Source organism: Polypterus senegalus, chromosome 11, assembly GCF_016835505.1.
Source record: "Polypterus senegalus isolate Bchr_013 chromosome 11, ASM1683550v1, whole genome shotgun sequence".
Taxonomy (NCBI): Eukaryota; Metazoa; Chordata; class Cladistia; order Polypteriformes; family Polypteridae; genus Polypterus; species Polypterus senegalus.
Genome location: NC_053164.1, coordinates 63846096 through 63862170, shown reverse-complemented (window position 1 = coordinate 63862170; position 16075 = coordinate 63846096). Strand labels below are relative to the sequence as shown.

At 46.4% G+C, this 16075-nt stretch overlaps 1 protein-coding gene across 1 annotated transcript in view; it reads left to right on the top strand.

Moving 5' to 3' along the window:
• Window positions 1-1737, top strand: part of LOC120539107 (gastrula zinc finger protein XlCGF26.1-like) — a 50611-nt gene extending 48874 nt beyond the window's left edge. Inside the window, exon 5 of the mRNA XM_039768871.1 lies at window positions 501-1737. Coding sequence (XP_039624805.1) covers window positions 501-1056 — 556 coding nt within the window. The 3' untranslated portion in view covers window positions 1057-1737. The remainder of the gene's footprint in view (window positions 1-500) is intronic.
• The last annotated feature ends 14338 nt before the right edge of the window (window positions 1738-16075 follow it).

Sequence of the window (16075 nt, the reverse complement as noted above, 5' to 3'; positions counted from 1 at the left end):
AGGTAAAAACAAATGCACACAAGCAGCAGCAGGTGTTGTATACATTGTCCTCCTCTGTAAGTAGTCAGGTCCCTATTTGAAGTTTTAAGTGTTGCTGTCATCGCTCCATAGAACAGCAGTAATTGACCACCAACAGCTTCTAGTTAACTGGCTGCTTGGTAAATGGTGATTAAGTGAACAATCAAGTCTACATTAATTCTACATGATTGTCTTTCTGCAGATTTACAGGAGAGTTGTGGCTTCTCCTTGCCATTTGCTTACAGCAGACCACAACGGGCACCAAGTGAGAAAAAACTGAAGAAGTCGACATCCGAATCGGAGGATTTGATACCAACCTCTTTGCAGTCTGCTTCCCCGGCTGTGACAAATCAAACCAAAACAGATGCTATTAACACTCAACAGGTGCATAATAGTAATTCTGTGGATGTGTATGTTTGCCAAGAGCGGAGCAAAACTGTACTGAAACCTAAATCTGAAGGTGATCCAGAAGGTCAGATGACACAGAAGCCATACTCATGTTCTGAATGTGATAAACGATTTTCACGAGTGAGCCATCTTCAGATCCACACAAGAATTCATACGGGAGAGAAACCATTTTGTTGCTCTGACTGTGGTAAACGATTCTCTGACAGCAGCAGCTTTCGTAAACACACGAGAATTCACACCGGTGAGAAGCCCTATAGCTGTTCTGAATGTGGAAAAGGATTCTCACGGTTAGGTAGCCTTCAGGGCCACACGAGAATTCACACCGGGGAGAAGCCGTACTCCTGCTCTGAATGTGACAAACGATTCTCTGACAGGAGCAGCTTTCAGAAACACGTAAGGACTCACACTGGGGAGAAGCCGTATGGTTGTTTGGAATGTGGCAAACGATTCTCTGAACGGCGAAACCTTCAGAGCCACACGAGGATTCACACCGGGGAGAGGCCATACTGCTGTTCTGAGTGTGGGAAACGATTCTCTGATCGGAGCAATCTCCAAAGCCACGTCAGAATTCACACCAGATATAATCTCGTTAATTCATTTGAAGTCTTGAGGGCCTCGATTTCACATTAGTAAGTAACATCTATGGAAGATGCGTGGAATCAAAGGAGCTACAAACAGAAACAGTGAAAGTTTTAAAACCAGGAAGTAGCCTTGATAAAACTCTGAGGACAGTGCAGACTACAAAACAAATGTTACCACTGCATAAAACAGAAACTGCTGTGTGGTAAAATTCATCCGAGTTAGCAGCCTGGCTGGCCACCGGCTCAATGGAGTTCATTTAAATAGCGTTTAGCTTGGCAGAACAGGTGGCCATGTCTGCAGAGACCCGTTTTGCCACCAGTGTCTCAAGCAGGTGAGGGCTGCGAGGTGTAGTGCAGAAGGTAAATAAGGGTCCCAGGGTGGGGTTTGTGCCAGCTGTAAAATAAAGTGTCTGACAAACGTTACGACACCTGAGCCCCAGTGGGGAGGCCCAATCCGGTGAAGACGGGACACAAATTAATGAAGCTACAAATATGATGCCACATAAAATTAGGGTCCCTATATTTTATAGGGACAGTCAATGGTGTATAAAGCGGACAAACTGCACTTGAGCTCGTTTGATCTGAAAAGCAGGAAATGTAATATACGTAAGGCCTACAGGTCGGCAGATGCTGATCCACGAGCTCGGACGTACCATCGACAAACACTCAGGAGGCGTGAAAACTCTTTACAACTCTCACCAAAAATAAAGTGTGTTTGTCTGTTACTTACCTTGTGATGTCTGAAAACAATTCTTCATGTGTTGTTATTCTTCTTAATTGTATACTTTCACATCTGATAAAACTCCTAATACAATGGATGTCACCTGACAATAGCAAAGGATGTCAAAGCGTCCAAAAAAATGTCTGTCTGGCATCCAGTTGTATGTTCCAGACGTGTACTTTGGCTAAAATATTGTTAAATTAAACAAGAGGACGTTAAACTCAAGTCAAGCTTTACACCACGTTTGGTGGTCATTAAGTCAGAGGGGGTCCTCTACTTCCAGGGTTTTTCATTGCCGGTTTGTGATTTGATCTTCTGCTTGTTGGAGAGTCTGGGATATGCAGGAATACAAGGCGGGCGTTCCATCCCAATATGTTTCCACCGCCTTTTCTTTTAACTTTTCATTTTTAGTTTTAAACCTTTCACCGACTACGCTGTGCAATGCTGACATTAAGTAAAGAGCCACTCCTGGGCAGGCCTGACCAATGAATGAGGAGGGAGGCGGGTCTTCAATTCACAGGCCCCTCCTCATTTCTGCACACTCCACTTTCATTCAAAAGAGAATTTTCTGGAAATGTTTTACTTAACAGCTTGCCACGGTGCCCGTTGCAGACAAGCGAGAGAATCGTTTCAAAATGTTTTGCTATCTTCAGCGCCTTTTCTCTGTGTCCGCGTGTCTCTACGCCGGCGCTCCCATTCATGTAGAGCAGAGATCTCAAAACTCCAGTCCTGGAGGTCTGCAGTGGCTTCCGGTTTTCAGTCTAACCCTTTTCTTAACTGGTGACCAGTTTTCGCTGCTAATGAACTCCTTTTTCCATTCATTCTGTTTTTTTAAAGATTTGTTCCCCGGAGTTTCTTCCTCGTTGCTCTGAATTGCTTCATTTCTTACCTTACATGTGAAGGGAGTGAGCCGACGGAAGACCACCTAAGTCAGGGCCTCAAACTCCAACCAGTTGCTTAATGAGGCGCCGAGTCGTGTCGTTCAATAAACTGGTTCTTTAATCCCATGGCTTCTTGCTGCTATTATTATGTAATAGCAGACATTTTCGAAATTGTCGAGTTTTCTCTTTTCTAAGAGCACTGCTAAAATATTTTGGGGATCTTGGTGGACACCAGTTGTTTTGGCTCATTTTGTATCTCGTTATTGTTTGGCTGCTAATTAAGGAAAAAGAAACAATTGAGGGGTCCGAGTCTTCAAGAGCAAGCCGATGAAAATGAATACAAAAGAAGTGAATTAATAGCAAAACCAGGTCAGTCATTAAGAAAAAGGGTTCGAATGAAACCCTGCAGCCACTGCGGCCCTCCAGAACTGGAGTTGGAGACCCCTGATGTTGAGCCCGTTGCTCAGTCTCTCCTTTGTTATTTTTCACCTCCTGTTTGGTTTTAGACTCACCGTATTTGATGGCGACTTGTCCTCCCTGTGCGTCTTTCATCAACCAGCAAAGCCAAACTGACCAGTCAGATTGCACAGGGACAGGAACCCACAGGCGAGATTTTATTGAAGTGTTTGAGAGGCTGAGAGCATGCGGCCTGACGGGTGGATTGTGCGACACGTTGCTTTAGTAGCCATTGCATCGGGAACTTTGTTACGTCCGAGATTAACCGTTTAATCTGAGCCATCACTCTGTACTGGGTGGAGTGTTCCAGTAAGAGAATATTAGCAGTGTGAAGACGACTGTTGCGACAGATGGATTTTGGGACCAGATGAGGCGTACAGTAGAGCTGAACTCTATGCTCTCCCTACTCATACGATTAAGAATATAAATCTGCTGACTGATTGAATAAATAAGAATTAGGTTGCTTTATTCGAGTGGTTGAGTGGTCTCGGCAGTTCCACATGTGTTACTGAACTCATAGAACTCCCCAAAGTTAAGTTTCAAATAGACATTGTAGCAGTAGGGGGCACTATCGCTCCCTTGAACCCTCAGGTACCATGCTAAACACCAGGTAAAACTGCAATAATTATTCTTTTTATTATAAGAATTACGTGCACTAAGCACCCTCCACTCCACACTACTCATAAATAAACCAATAACTACAATAATAAATCACAATCCTTCACTCCCAGACGCGTTGCTCTCCTACCCCCCAGCTCAGCTCGCCGTCTGGGAGCTCCCATAGTCCTTTTATACTCCCTGACCCGGAAGTGTTCTCAATCCTAGTCCATGTGATCCTGTATCACTTCCGGGTCAGGTAGAAGTTCTTTTCTTCACCCCGGAAGCCCGTCGCTCTTCCTTTGCCGAACTTCCGGGTCATAGGGCACAAATGAGTCCATTGGCCTCCAGACAGTGACTCCCAGTGGTCCCCAAGGTATCCAGCAGGGCTGTGCATAAAAACTGCATCGTCCATGAGGCCCTGCTGGCATTCGGGGCCCATCCACGCTGTCGGGAGAGCTCTGCCTGGCGGCCTTGGGGGTGAGGGCCGGAATATGAAGCCGGCCATCCATCACAACGTACAGATGAAGTGAGCTGATGTGATTTGACGTGGATGATGAGGTGCAGTATAGAATCAGATGTCGTACTTGGTCACCGCTTTCAGTTATTTTTATATCTTCATTCACACGTCACCGGCAGATGTCATCGAGTGGCAATCGCGTTGAGGCAACCATTGGGAACGAGGGGGCAAAAGTACAACATGGTGGCAACCCGATATCAGGGAAATACAACACAGCAGGGCAGCAACGTTGGAAAGGAAATAATTTTGATAGCAACAATCCCGTGTCTGAGCCGTAACAAATAACGTACCATTGAATTCCTAAGATGTTAAATGATATTGCTCCGCCGCCATTTTATTTACACGATTGGAACTGAAGCAAACCCTCACTGTAGACAAAGTGCTGGACCGGAGGAGTGGGACAATTAGCTAAAGGCCAACGTCAAATTCGGTCACCACCCTGAGCCGCCCCAAGAAAACGGATTCCAAACACAATCACTGAAATACAGAGAAGGTAACTGTGAGGAAAGAACGAAACGTATAGATTACTAAACAAAAAATGGAACCAGACAATAACTCAACAGTAACGTGCACAAGCATTTGGGAAGTTTCTCTTCACACACAGAGAGCCACAGACTCGGGGAAGAATAAGTGACCACATAGTGTAGTGGTCAGCAGATCTTTGGGGACCCTGAAAACTCAACTTGAGGATATTTTGGAGGAGTTAAGTGGAGAGGACTGGTGAGCTTTGTTGGGCTGAACGGCCTGTTCTCGTCTAGAGACTGTTCTGATGTTACTCGTGATCATAGCAGGAACATCTTGACAAGATCGGTCCACTCAGCCCAACAGAGCTTGTCAATCCTATCCACCCAACCTCTCCAAAGTATCCATCAAGTTGAGTTTTCAGAACAATCTCTAGACGAGAACAGGCCGTTCAGCCTAACAAAGCCCAGCAGTCCTTTTTCACTTAACTCCTCCAAAGTATCATCAAGTCGAGTTTTCAGGGTCTCCAAAGTCCTGCTGTCCACCACACTACATGGTCACTTATTCCCTGAGTCTTTGGCTCTCTGTGTGAAGATAAACTTCCCCAGGCTTGTGCACGTTGTTGTTGTGTTATTGGTTTTTGAATGTCCCTCTTAGAAGGGAATACGCACGGCGATCCCGTTGAGAAGTCCAAATATAAATTACAATACAATACAATTTATTTGTTGTGTAGCCCAAAATCACACAAGGAGGGCCGCAATGGGCTTTAACAGGCCCTGCCACTTGACAGCCCACCAGCCTTGAGTCTCAAAGGGAAGACCCCTCGGGAAAGGCAGTTCAAAGCGAGAGAGAGACCCCTTTCCAGGTCAGTTGGGTTAATACAACACAGTAATAATTCTTTACATTTATATAGCGCTTTTCTCACTACTCGAAGCGCTCGCCACACAGGGAGGACCCAGGAAGCAAACCCACAATCTCCTTAGTGCAGAGCAGCAGCACCACCACTGTGCCACCTGCGTGGTGTAAAACTGTTTCGGTCCCATATCGGGAGTCGAACCCGGGCCGCCTGGGTGAAAACCAGGAATCCTAACTGCTAGACCATATGGGGAGTACACAGAACAAAACAATATGATAGTGTGATAGAAATATTACAAATACGGAGCAAATTGATCTCCTATACAAACACAGCATGAAGATCGGCTTCCCAAACTCGGACTGCCGTTGTCTTTCCTAGCAGATTCTGAAGCAAACTGTGCACGTTGAGGTCCAAATCGACCCAAAGTCTTCTGTAGCAAACTTCTAGTTGGTTTTCAATACATGTGACGTCACTGACTGGGTGACTTCTGATTATGATTCGAGGTGTCCTGGGTAGCATTTTGGTTATTGGTCCAAAGATGATTGTCCTCCTGGATTTGATCCTTGTATGTTTCCTGGTTCATTCTTATCTCCTTATCATCTTTTATGGCCTGGCAGAACATACGTGCTATTCCACGGATGACCCAGGCAAGATGTGACTTGGTGGCAGCACAGCAGAACTCCAGGCCAGCTCTGGTCACACAAAGGTAAGTCGCGTACTTTATAAGGAAAGGACAGCGAGGCACATAAAGAGTTGGGGTTTCAGCTGGAAATCCACTTTAATTACGTAGAAAATGCATGTTCTCCTCGTGTCTGCGTGGCTTTCCTCCCATAAGCCAAAGACATGCAGGTTAGGTCCATTGTCCCGTGTGTGTGTGCCCTACGGTAAGCTGGCACCCTGCCCGGGGTTTGTTTCCTGCCTTGCACCCTGTGTTGGCTGGGATTGGCTCCAGCAGACCCCCGTGACCCTGTAGCTCGGATATAGCGGGTTGGATAATAGATGGATGGATAATAAACCAGTCACATGAAAGCCTACAGGATGTGTGCAGTAAAGGCTTTATTGACCAAGTTGTGGGGTCTTTGAGGCTTGTCGATCTTCCTCTCATCATCTTTGGTCTTCACAGGGAGCTGAGGTGAGAGTAGATCTGGGGAACTGGAATGCAAACTGCCATCAACGGTGCATACATTTGACATGCCAGGAAGGCCCCAGCTCAGGCCTAGTGGAGTGCGAGGCTCCAACCGTGAAGGCATCTGCATTAGCTTTGAAAGTCACTTTATGGCAAGTGTGACAAATAAACGTTGACAGACAACTTGAAAGAGTTGGGGAATAGCCCCGTATATTGCTTTGTTGCAGTAAGATGGTCAAAATAAATGAAATTAAATCAAACATTCGACAGCAAATGATGGTGTAATGGTGGCTTTTATACACGAGACAAAATGGCTGCAGGAAATGATCAAATGGGAAGTGATGTCATCAAGGGGAGACTGGAAGTGATATCATCACCAGGAGCCGGGATTGACATCATCAAGGAGGGGCCAAAAGTGACATCACCGCCAGGAGCCGGAAGTGATATTACAGATGAGGACGTGGTTGATGTCTTAGTCTCGGTGTTATTGTTTATTGTAGGTATGGTTGTATTATTTTTCTTCGTTGATTCTATAAGGTCAGAGAGAGAGGCATTAGTTCCCTGGAACAAACCCTCATCCGCTATTAGATCGCTCACCTTAGGACTTGTTGACTGCCTCTGAAGCGCACGTGTGCGACACAAGTTAATTTTAAATCTGTAGGGTTGGAGTCCCAAGAAACCCTCTGGTGACCCTTGGATTCACCAGTTTAAGGGTAGCCGTCCAAGCATGGTCTCCAATGTAGGCTACCATTCCAGTGAATTATGCTGCAGTTGAGAGAAGTGCAGCCCTCTCAACACACAACCCCGGCCGGTCTCAGATGTCTCAGTCTGAAGAATGAAAACCTAAGAGATGTTAGAGGAATACGACTCTGGTGCCGTAGGGAGGATCCACTTTACGTAATGAAAAGCCAGCTCATCATTTTTGGTCCATACATCTGAGATCAGGTGCCTCTTAACACTAGAATCTTTACAGACTCAAATCAAATGTATGTTTTTATTATATAACTAGGGGGTTCGCCCCCTGCTCACTTCGCTTGCCAACCCCCGCCTCACCTGCGCTACACGCCTGCCACATCACATCTGTGTGAAGAGGGGGGCTGAATGCACCCCAAGGAGACACGGTCGCTCCTCCCAAACCCCCTCTTAAATGCTGATAGAATGGGAAACAAATACAGTTTTTTTGTTTTACCTCCTCTTTGCTCGATCAGCTGCTGCGCCACGTGATCGTCATCTCATGCGGCGTTTCGGATATTTAAAAGCCTGTACAGCAGCTGTCTTTGTCATCTACTCTTTGTCTTTTATTTCCGGCCCCGGGCCTGGTTAAAGTCTTGTCTCACGGGACATGAGTTCTTGATATTTTTATAGTTTATAATTTAAAAATGGAATAAAAATCTGAAAATCTAGCAACATCCCATTAAAGTTTGATAAATTCTGAAGAGAATGATATCAAACATATATATGTTGGTTTTAAAATAAGCCCGATTGAAAGCGTGACAAAAAACATCAATTTTAGGGTTAGGGCTTTAAATGGAGAGAGTAGATATTAATAATAATAGCAGGTCACTACTCAAAACGGAAAAAGGTGGGGAAAACCCGGGTTCAAACCCGCAACCTCTTGATGTAGAAGCGGCCGTTCTTACCTGCACACCAGCCTTGCGATTAATAAATGGGCTTCGGTTTTTCCGTATTGACAGCAACGTGAATATTGAATAACTTTTTTTGTTTGGTTATATTCTTGTATAAAAGTGCTTTTCCTTATGTGAAAGTGTTGATTTGATATTCAGTCATCACACTTTATACACTTCACGTCAACGTTTTATCAATTATTACTATAACATGGAAAATGTTTCATCCCGATACCTGATGGCAGTCAAGGTGCCGATGTCTAGCTTATAGAGGTCTGTGTGTCCCTCCATAGATATGCCTCATCAGACTGACCATCACTGACCCACCACCAAACCACTCATGCTAAATGATGTCACAGGCAGCATAACGTTCTCCATGACTTCTCCAGACCCTTTCTGTTTTAGTTCAACATTTCCTACCTCGCATTTCCCATCATCCTACACTTACCCAGATCATTGTAGACACGGAGCACACGTGAAATGCGCGTATTCTAAATAACGAGATATTATTTACCCGACAAAACTCCAGGCACCTCACACCCAGATAAGCACGACTTGAGCTCTGAGAATTTTGCGTCTGACTTCAGTGGTGTCAGTAGGGATGGCATAGCAGGCTGCTTGGTGCCAGTGCTGATTGGTATATTTGCAAAACAAAAGACGCTGATGAGGAGGTGCGAAGGAATTTAAGGTCGACCGGGATTACGACTTTTTTCATCGGCTTCAAGGATTCTAGTGTTAAGAGTGCATCTTGCTCAGACAACTGGAAATACAAATTTTTGCCTCTTTTAAGTTTTTGGTCAGGCCAATCCTGCATGGCTGTAAATTTGAGCCCCTGCGTGTTGACTGTACCCTGAAGTGGAGGCCATCCAACTGAAGCTGAGCATGTGTGGGCCTAACCAATGCATGCATGGGAGAGCATCTAGGAAAAGCTTGGGGATGCTGCTGGATGAGGTGTTGTTGAGGCCAATACGTGGTGTGAATGTGAATCTCAATACCCCAGTGCCGTGATGGAGAACACTGTGCTGTTTAAATGGTGCTGTCCTTCAGGTGAGACCTAAAACTGACGTCCTGATGCTCAGTGGTCATAAAATATCTCTGGGCATCCTTCATAAAGAGCAGGGGGTATCCCGAAGTCCTGGCTACATTGCCCTCCATGGCCTGGTCATTCTGGCCCCCCAATCACCACTTCACCACCTTAATAGTTCATGTGTGGTGGGCGTGCTGGCACAAAATGGCGGCTGTCGCATCATCCAGATGCATGGTGCCCATTAGTGGTGGTTAAAGTCGCTCCCCGTTTACTATGTAAAGTGATTTGACGAGCGAGAAAAGCGATATAAAAATTTAAATTATCATTATTATTATTATTAATACACTGCTAAAAAACAATGAAAGGGACTCCTTGAAAACACACCAGATCTCAATGGGAAAAAACTCCTCTACTGATGTGCACTGATATGGTGATGTGTGAGGAACGAAAGGATGGAAATGAAAATGATCAACCTACAGAGGGACACCCTGAATATCAAAGAGAACAAAATGGTGGGGCAGGCAGGTGAGTACATTTGACCGAAATGTCATTACAGCAACTCCAAATCGTACTCAGTAGTTTGTATGCCCCCCACCCCCATGCCTGGCAACGTCATTATGAGACGACGGATGGTGTCCTGGAGGATCTCCTCTCAGATCTGGACCAGGACATCACTGAGCTCGGCTGAGGTGTTGGGATGGACCGAAACATAATGTCCCACCCAGAGATGTTCTATTGGATTGAGTGTGGGGGGCAGTCAATTGTATAAGTTCCTTCATCATCTCGCCACTTGAGGCCAGGCATTGTCGTGCACCAGGAGGAACCGGCATAGGGTCTGTCAGTGGGTCCAAGGATTTCATCCTGATACCTGATGGCAGTCAAGGTGCTGTTGTCTAGCCTATTGAGGTCTGTGTGTCCCTCCATTGATATGCCCCCTCAGACTGACCATCACTGACCCACCACCAAACCCGTCACGCTAAACAATGTCACAGGCAGCATAACGTTCTCCACGGCTTCTCCAGATCCTTTCACGTCTGTTACATGTTCTCAGGGTGAACCTGCTCTCATCTGTGAAAAGCACAGGGAGCCAGTGATGGACCTGTAATGTCTGGTATTCTATGGAAAATGCCAATCGAGCTCAACGGTGGTAGGTGGGCAGTGGGTACAGGGCCCACTAGAGGACGTCGGGCCCTCAGGCCACCCTCATGAAGTCTGTGTCTGATTGTTTGCTCGGAGACATTCACACCAGTATGCTCTGGCAGTGCTCATCCTGTTCCTCCTTGCCCAAAGGAGCAGATACCAGTGGGTCCTGCTGATGGATTAAGGACCTTCTAAGGCCCTGTCCAGCTCTCCTAGAGTTAACTGCCTGTCTCCTGGAGTCTCCTCCATGGCCTTGAGACTGTGCTAGGAGACACAGCAAACCTTCTGGCAATGGTACGTATTGATGTGCCATCCTGGAGAAGCTGGACTACCTGTGCCAGCTCTGTAGGGTCCAGGTATCGCCCGCTTCATGCTACCACTAGTGACACTGACTGCAGCCAAATGCAGAACTAGTGAAAAAGCAGATGAGGAGGGAAAAATGTCAGTGGCCACCTGTTAACCCATTCTATCCTGTTTTGGGGGTCATCTCATTGTTGCCCCTCTAGTGTACTGATGAACAAGCCCCTCTGCTACTTCACTGACCAGATAACAGCTCACGAGTTTCAATGACTTGATGCTCTACTCGGATTACAAAGTGCGCTTTTCATTTTTTTTTTAAACAGTTTATTTGCCTCCTATTTAACTGCTACCTTGTTTGCATGTTGTGTAAGTCAGCCAGCAGGTGGTGCTGTTGTTCTCCTCGGGTTCTGGGTGATATGATGATATCCTCTCTGCCAAGGCAGTGGCGTAAGCTTTGTGGAGCCAAAGCAGTTTATCTACCGGACATTGCAACGTCTCTGCTGCCCTGTGGAGACCAAAGGGAAGTCCACAGTACTGCCAGTGTCCACCGGGGGGCACTAAAGATGATCTCGACTTTCCTGGTGGTCAAAGGAATGGGCAGGTAACCTTTGGTTATGTTAATAGCTCTTAGAAAACGGCTGCTCCCCTGAGCCTCCCTCCAAGGTCATTGCTACAACTCGTTGGGTTTTGTCACAAGTACAATTGGAGTGGACCGTGAAATGAAGCTTCCCTCAATCACTTGCCAGGTCAGGCATCTTTTTAACTTTCTATCTCTACTTGAACTCATTTCTCCGCAGGCATGCAATGTCAGTGTTCCTGCACTACTACCATAGAGGCGGTGACCATGCCATGAGAGATCAGGTGAGGCAGCCGTGACGTTAGCCACCTTATTAAAAACTTGCAGGCCATCCCCTAAAGTGTAAATGATGCCATTCAGCAAATAAAGATAGGGAGGGACTGACCACAGGAATTCGGGGACTCGTCCCAATCTGTCCATGGTTGTGGTAGACCCTCTGCGGGGGATACTGGTCAGGCTGCTACACTATGTCATCTACTGGACTCTTCCCATTGTTCTAGAAAATCGGATTGGGAGGTCGGTATGCACACCATGACTTGATACCCCAACTGAATTTGTGGGTTGACCCTACCCAGGCCTCAAACTGGCACCACGGCTGGTGTAGTTGTGAACTAAAAAGAGACCTGATGTAATTAAGGCCTGTTCTCCAACTTCCACGACAGACAAGTCTACTGAAGTTGGGATTTATTACCGTGTCAAAGACGTCATGGAGGTTTGGTGCAGCCACCCATATGTTGTTCCAAGGCTGCAGAATAGATTTATATTAGAGCAGAGATGTTCACAGGTCCAAGTCCAAAACAGTACTGAGGGAATGTTAGCAAAGGTGGCGTCTTTATTAGGCGGTACAGGAAGTGACGTCATCGGCACAAAACCGGAAGTGGCATTATTATCAGCGCCAGGGCCAGACGTGATGTTATCATCGGCACCAGAAATGGAAGTGACGTCATCATCGGCACAGGGACCCTCACGTTGTGTTACACTGAACTTCTCAGTACGTGGAGTGCCAAATATCTGTATGGCCACAGAAGTGGCATTGTCATCGATAGTGTGGCACACACCCAGCCTTCTCTGGGAAGCTAATCCAAGTCACCATCATCTTATGGAATTCAGTTTATAGAAACGAAAATGCCTGACATGATTGAGAATGGCTTTAAGATAAATTGTCACGTGTAGAGAAGGCGTCCCGGATGATCCGCTATGGTGACCCCCTAACAGGAGCAGAAGAAGAAGAGAGGGTGTCCCATCGCAAACCACAGGTTCTAATTCCGGAAAGACAACTTCATTAAACACATCACATGTGAATTCAATTAATAAAGTATCTATCTATCTGTCTATATTATATAGTGCCTTTCATATCTATCTATTATATAGTGCCTTTTGCATCTATCTATCTATCTATCTATCTATCTATCTATCTATCTATCTATCTATCTATCTATCTATCTATCTATCTATTAATTATATAGTGCCTTTCATATATATCTATTTTATAGTGCCTTTCACTCTATCTATCTATCTATCAATTATATAGTGCCTTTCACATCTATCTGTCTATCTATCTATCTATCTATCATATAGTGCCTTTCACATCTATCTATCTATCTATCTATCTATCTATCTATCTATCTACCTTCTTCCAAAGATGGCGTCCTTCAAAAGATGCCTGCAACACACGTAACTCGAATGAAACGCAGACGCCAGAGTCAAGCTTTGCGGCAGCCACCCATCTAACATTCCCTGCCTGTAAATGGCTGAACTGCTAGCACTGATGGGCTCAGAACGGAGTCCAAAACAGATCTGACGAGGTTAGTCAAAATATGGCGGCTTGAAAGGCCAGAAGAGGAAGTGAAGTCATCGAGGGTTAGGGTCCTCTTCCATAGATTCGCACCCAGACGTGACGTCATCTAAAGGGCCGGAACAGGAAGTCTCTTCGTTCCATGGGTTCTTCACCAGAAGTGATGTCATCCAAGGGTCTGGAAACAGGAAGTGACATCATCAGGGCCAGGCGGCATTTCCCGTAAACGGTCTGCAGGAAAGTGAGATAAAAGAGTGCACTGCGCCACCCCCTGGTCTGGTCGTGGAGTTACTCTCATTTAGACCCTTTAGCTGCATGTGTGTGACAAGCCCACCTTCTTCTCAGGGCCATCTTAACAGCATCATAGGGCATAGCAGTGTGCTGGGGCCCCAGTTTTGATAGCAAAAACAGAAACGTCGTGGGCCCCCTGTGTTCCCAGGGCACCCATTGTTCTTCTCTTTGCCCATTCCTGACTTTAACTCACCTGGGCATGGCCAGAGGCCCCCTTGTAGCCCTGGGCTAATCATGGCAGGTTGCCATTGTATCCTGGGGATCTTGAGGGGTTTTCCAAGTGGCAGGGGAGCCTCCACCGGGGCAGCACCCAAAAGCTGCCCGATTGAACTACAAACTCCCATGTGGCCTTGCGGGTGTCCTAGCAGGAGTTCCATCACCGCGCGTCTCACATCACATTGGCCTTCTGACCGCAAAAGATACCAAAAGCCATGCCAGCTGGGATGCCAGCCCATCAGTAATCCTCTGTTCCAGAAATCCCAGAAAGACATCGATAAGTAGGCTCAAATTATTCTCAGTATAAGAAGAAGATCAGCACTTAAGCACGGGCACATCCTGTGTCTGAATCCGTTCTTTAGTCTAAACCTGTGACCCTACAAAAAACGTTGTCCCTGATGCAGATGTCGTTGTTACCACAGTGTGGTGAAGACCCTCTCACACACACACACACACACACACACACACACACATCATCCCGATTCTTGTTCTTTCTTTTGATTTGTTTTCACAGTTCAGACTCGACGGCCCTGCAGCTCGCGTCATTTTCCAGATCAGTGTAGCCGAGCCTTCCCGCGAGTTCATAAGTCGCTCGTAAACGAAGTCGTGAAGCAGAGCAGGCTGACATGGAGAGCACTCTGCTCACGTCTACAGCACGCCGTCACGAGGGGGACGAAACAGAGACGGCCTCCATTTCTATAGCAAATACTCTCGATAGGCAGCCCCGTTGTAGGCGGCCATGTTACATCCATCGCACAAACTAATGGATATTCTAAAGAGAGAGTTCTTGTGTGAATCGTATTGGATCTCGAACTCTGGTCATTTCTAAAGCTTGTGTGTGCACAAAACGAGGCCCGATCTGTGCGTTCACACAGATTTATTATAAAAAAACTTGAGGCGAAAGCTTGCAAATATTTGCGGCATCCTAATCAACGATTGGCTGAAGGAGTGAGTGGCGGCAACAGTCTGATATATGTGATTGGTTGAAGATGAAAACGATTGATGGATGACCTCGCCCAACCGCAACGCCTATTTTTACTCGGGGCTTGCAGTAATATCTAGGCGGCAAAACGGGGAAAGGGCGACAGGCCTCGATGAAGCAGAGAAACGCGGCCCTACGTTTAATCATTTGGCTGATGCCTTTTATCCTCGGTGACTGACAGCATTTGTGATGCAATCGGCTCCTTTTCTTTTGGTTTTCCAACTGGAGCCTGTGGTCGAAATGTAACATCTGACTAAAAAGAAAGAAACCTCCTCAAACAGGACAAGTCAGTAATCAGGCAGGAGAAAAGCTCTTCATCCATCCATCCATCCATTACCCAACCCGCTATATCCTAACTACAGGGTGACGGGGGTCTGCTGGAGCCAATCCCAGCCAACACAGGGCGCAAGGCAGGAAACAAACCATGGGCAGGGTGCCAGCCCACCACAGGGCACACACACACTAGGGACAATCTAGGATCGGCAATGCACCTAACCTGCATGTCTTTGGACTGTGGAAGGACACGGGGAGAACATGCAAACTCCACACAAGGAGGACCCAGGAAGTGAACCCAGACGGGTCTCCTAACTGCGAGGCAGCAGCGCTACCCACTGCGCCACCCCTGCACTGAAAAGTTCCAAAGCATGTAGTCCTAAAATTGCCTACTAGAGGGGCGTATAGCACCAAACTCCTACTAGTAATAAGGGCAAACACAGAATCTTTATGTCGTGTATATTGTGGTGGTCTCGAGGGTCCATAGACAGAAAGCAGTTTGGGATGTCAACACGGACTTCCCCATTTAGTAACTTTTCTTCTGAACAAACATAATACACGATGGCATGAAATAACCACAAAAGCAGCTGTTACGTGGCAAACTGAAGCGCCTTGAGCGTGGGAATGGCGCCACATCAATAAAATGTATTACTGTTGTTATTATTATTAAGTGGTCTCAGTCGTCAGGCTTCTGCCGCGGACACACGTTCTCGTAAGCAAGTTCTCTCTCGGATCATCTCCTTGGTCAAAGACACCTCCATTCGGGTGGCTGTCCTCTTAAAGCCCCGGCACCATAAGGGGTGGGGTCAAGTGCCCTCATGGACAAGGCTGTTGGCAGCAGTGCCCCCGCTCGGTCCTGGCTGGTACTACATACTTGGATGGCGATCCTCAGACACGCACGTGTGACTATATATATATATATATATATATGAAAGATTTATTTATTTATAACGTTAACACAGAGGTCTACACTGACTACTTAGCACAGATACTATTATACGGTGTGTACCCCACACCATGATGTCCTCTGTCGTTCACCCTCATAGTACCACTGATGAGTACCGACATGACTGGCAGCTGACATTGTGACACGCAGACCACTCTTGTCTTCATTTACCTGATGTCATTGTTATCCAAAATTGTGAGGTCAGTGCCACCGATAGCCTTCAGCACACTCGTGTAATTTGAGCTCCTGTCCATTGATTGGATTTTCTTCTTACATA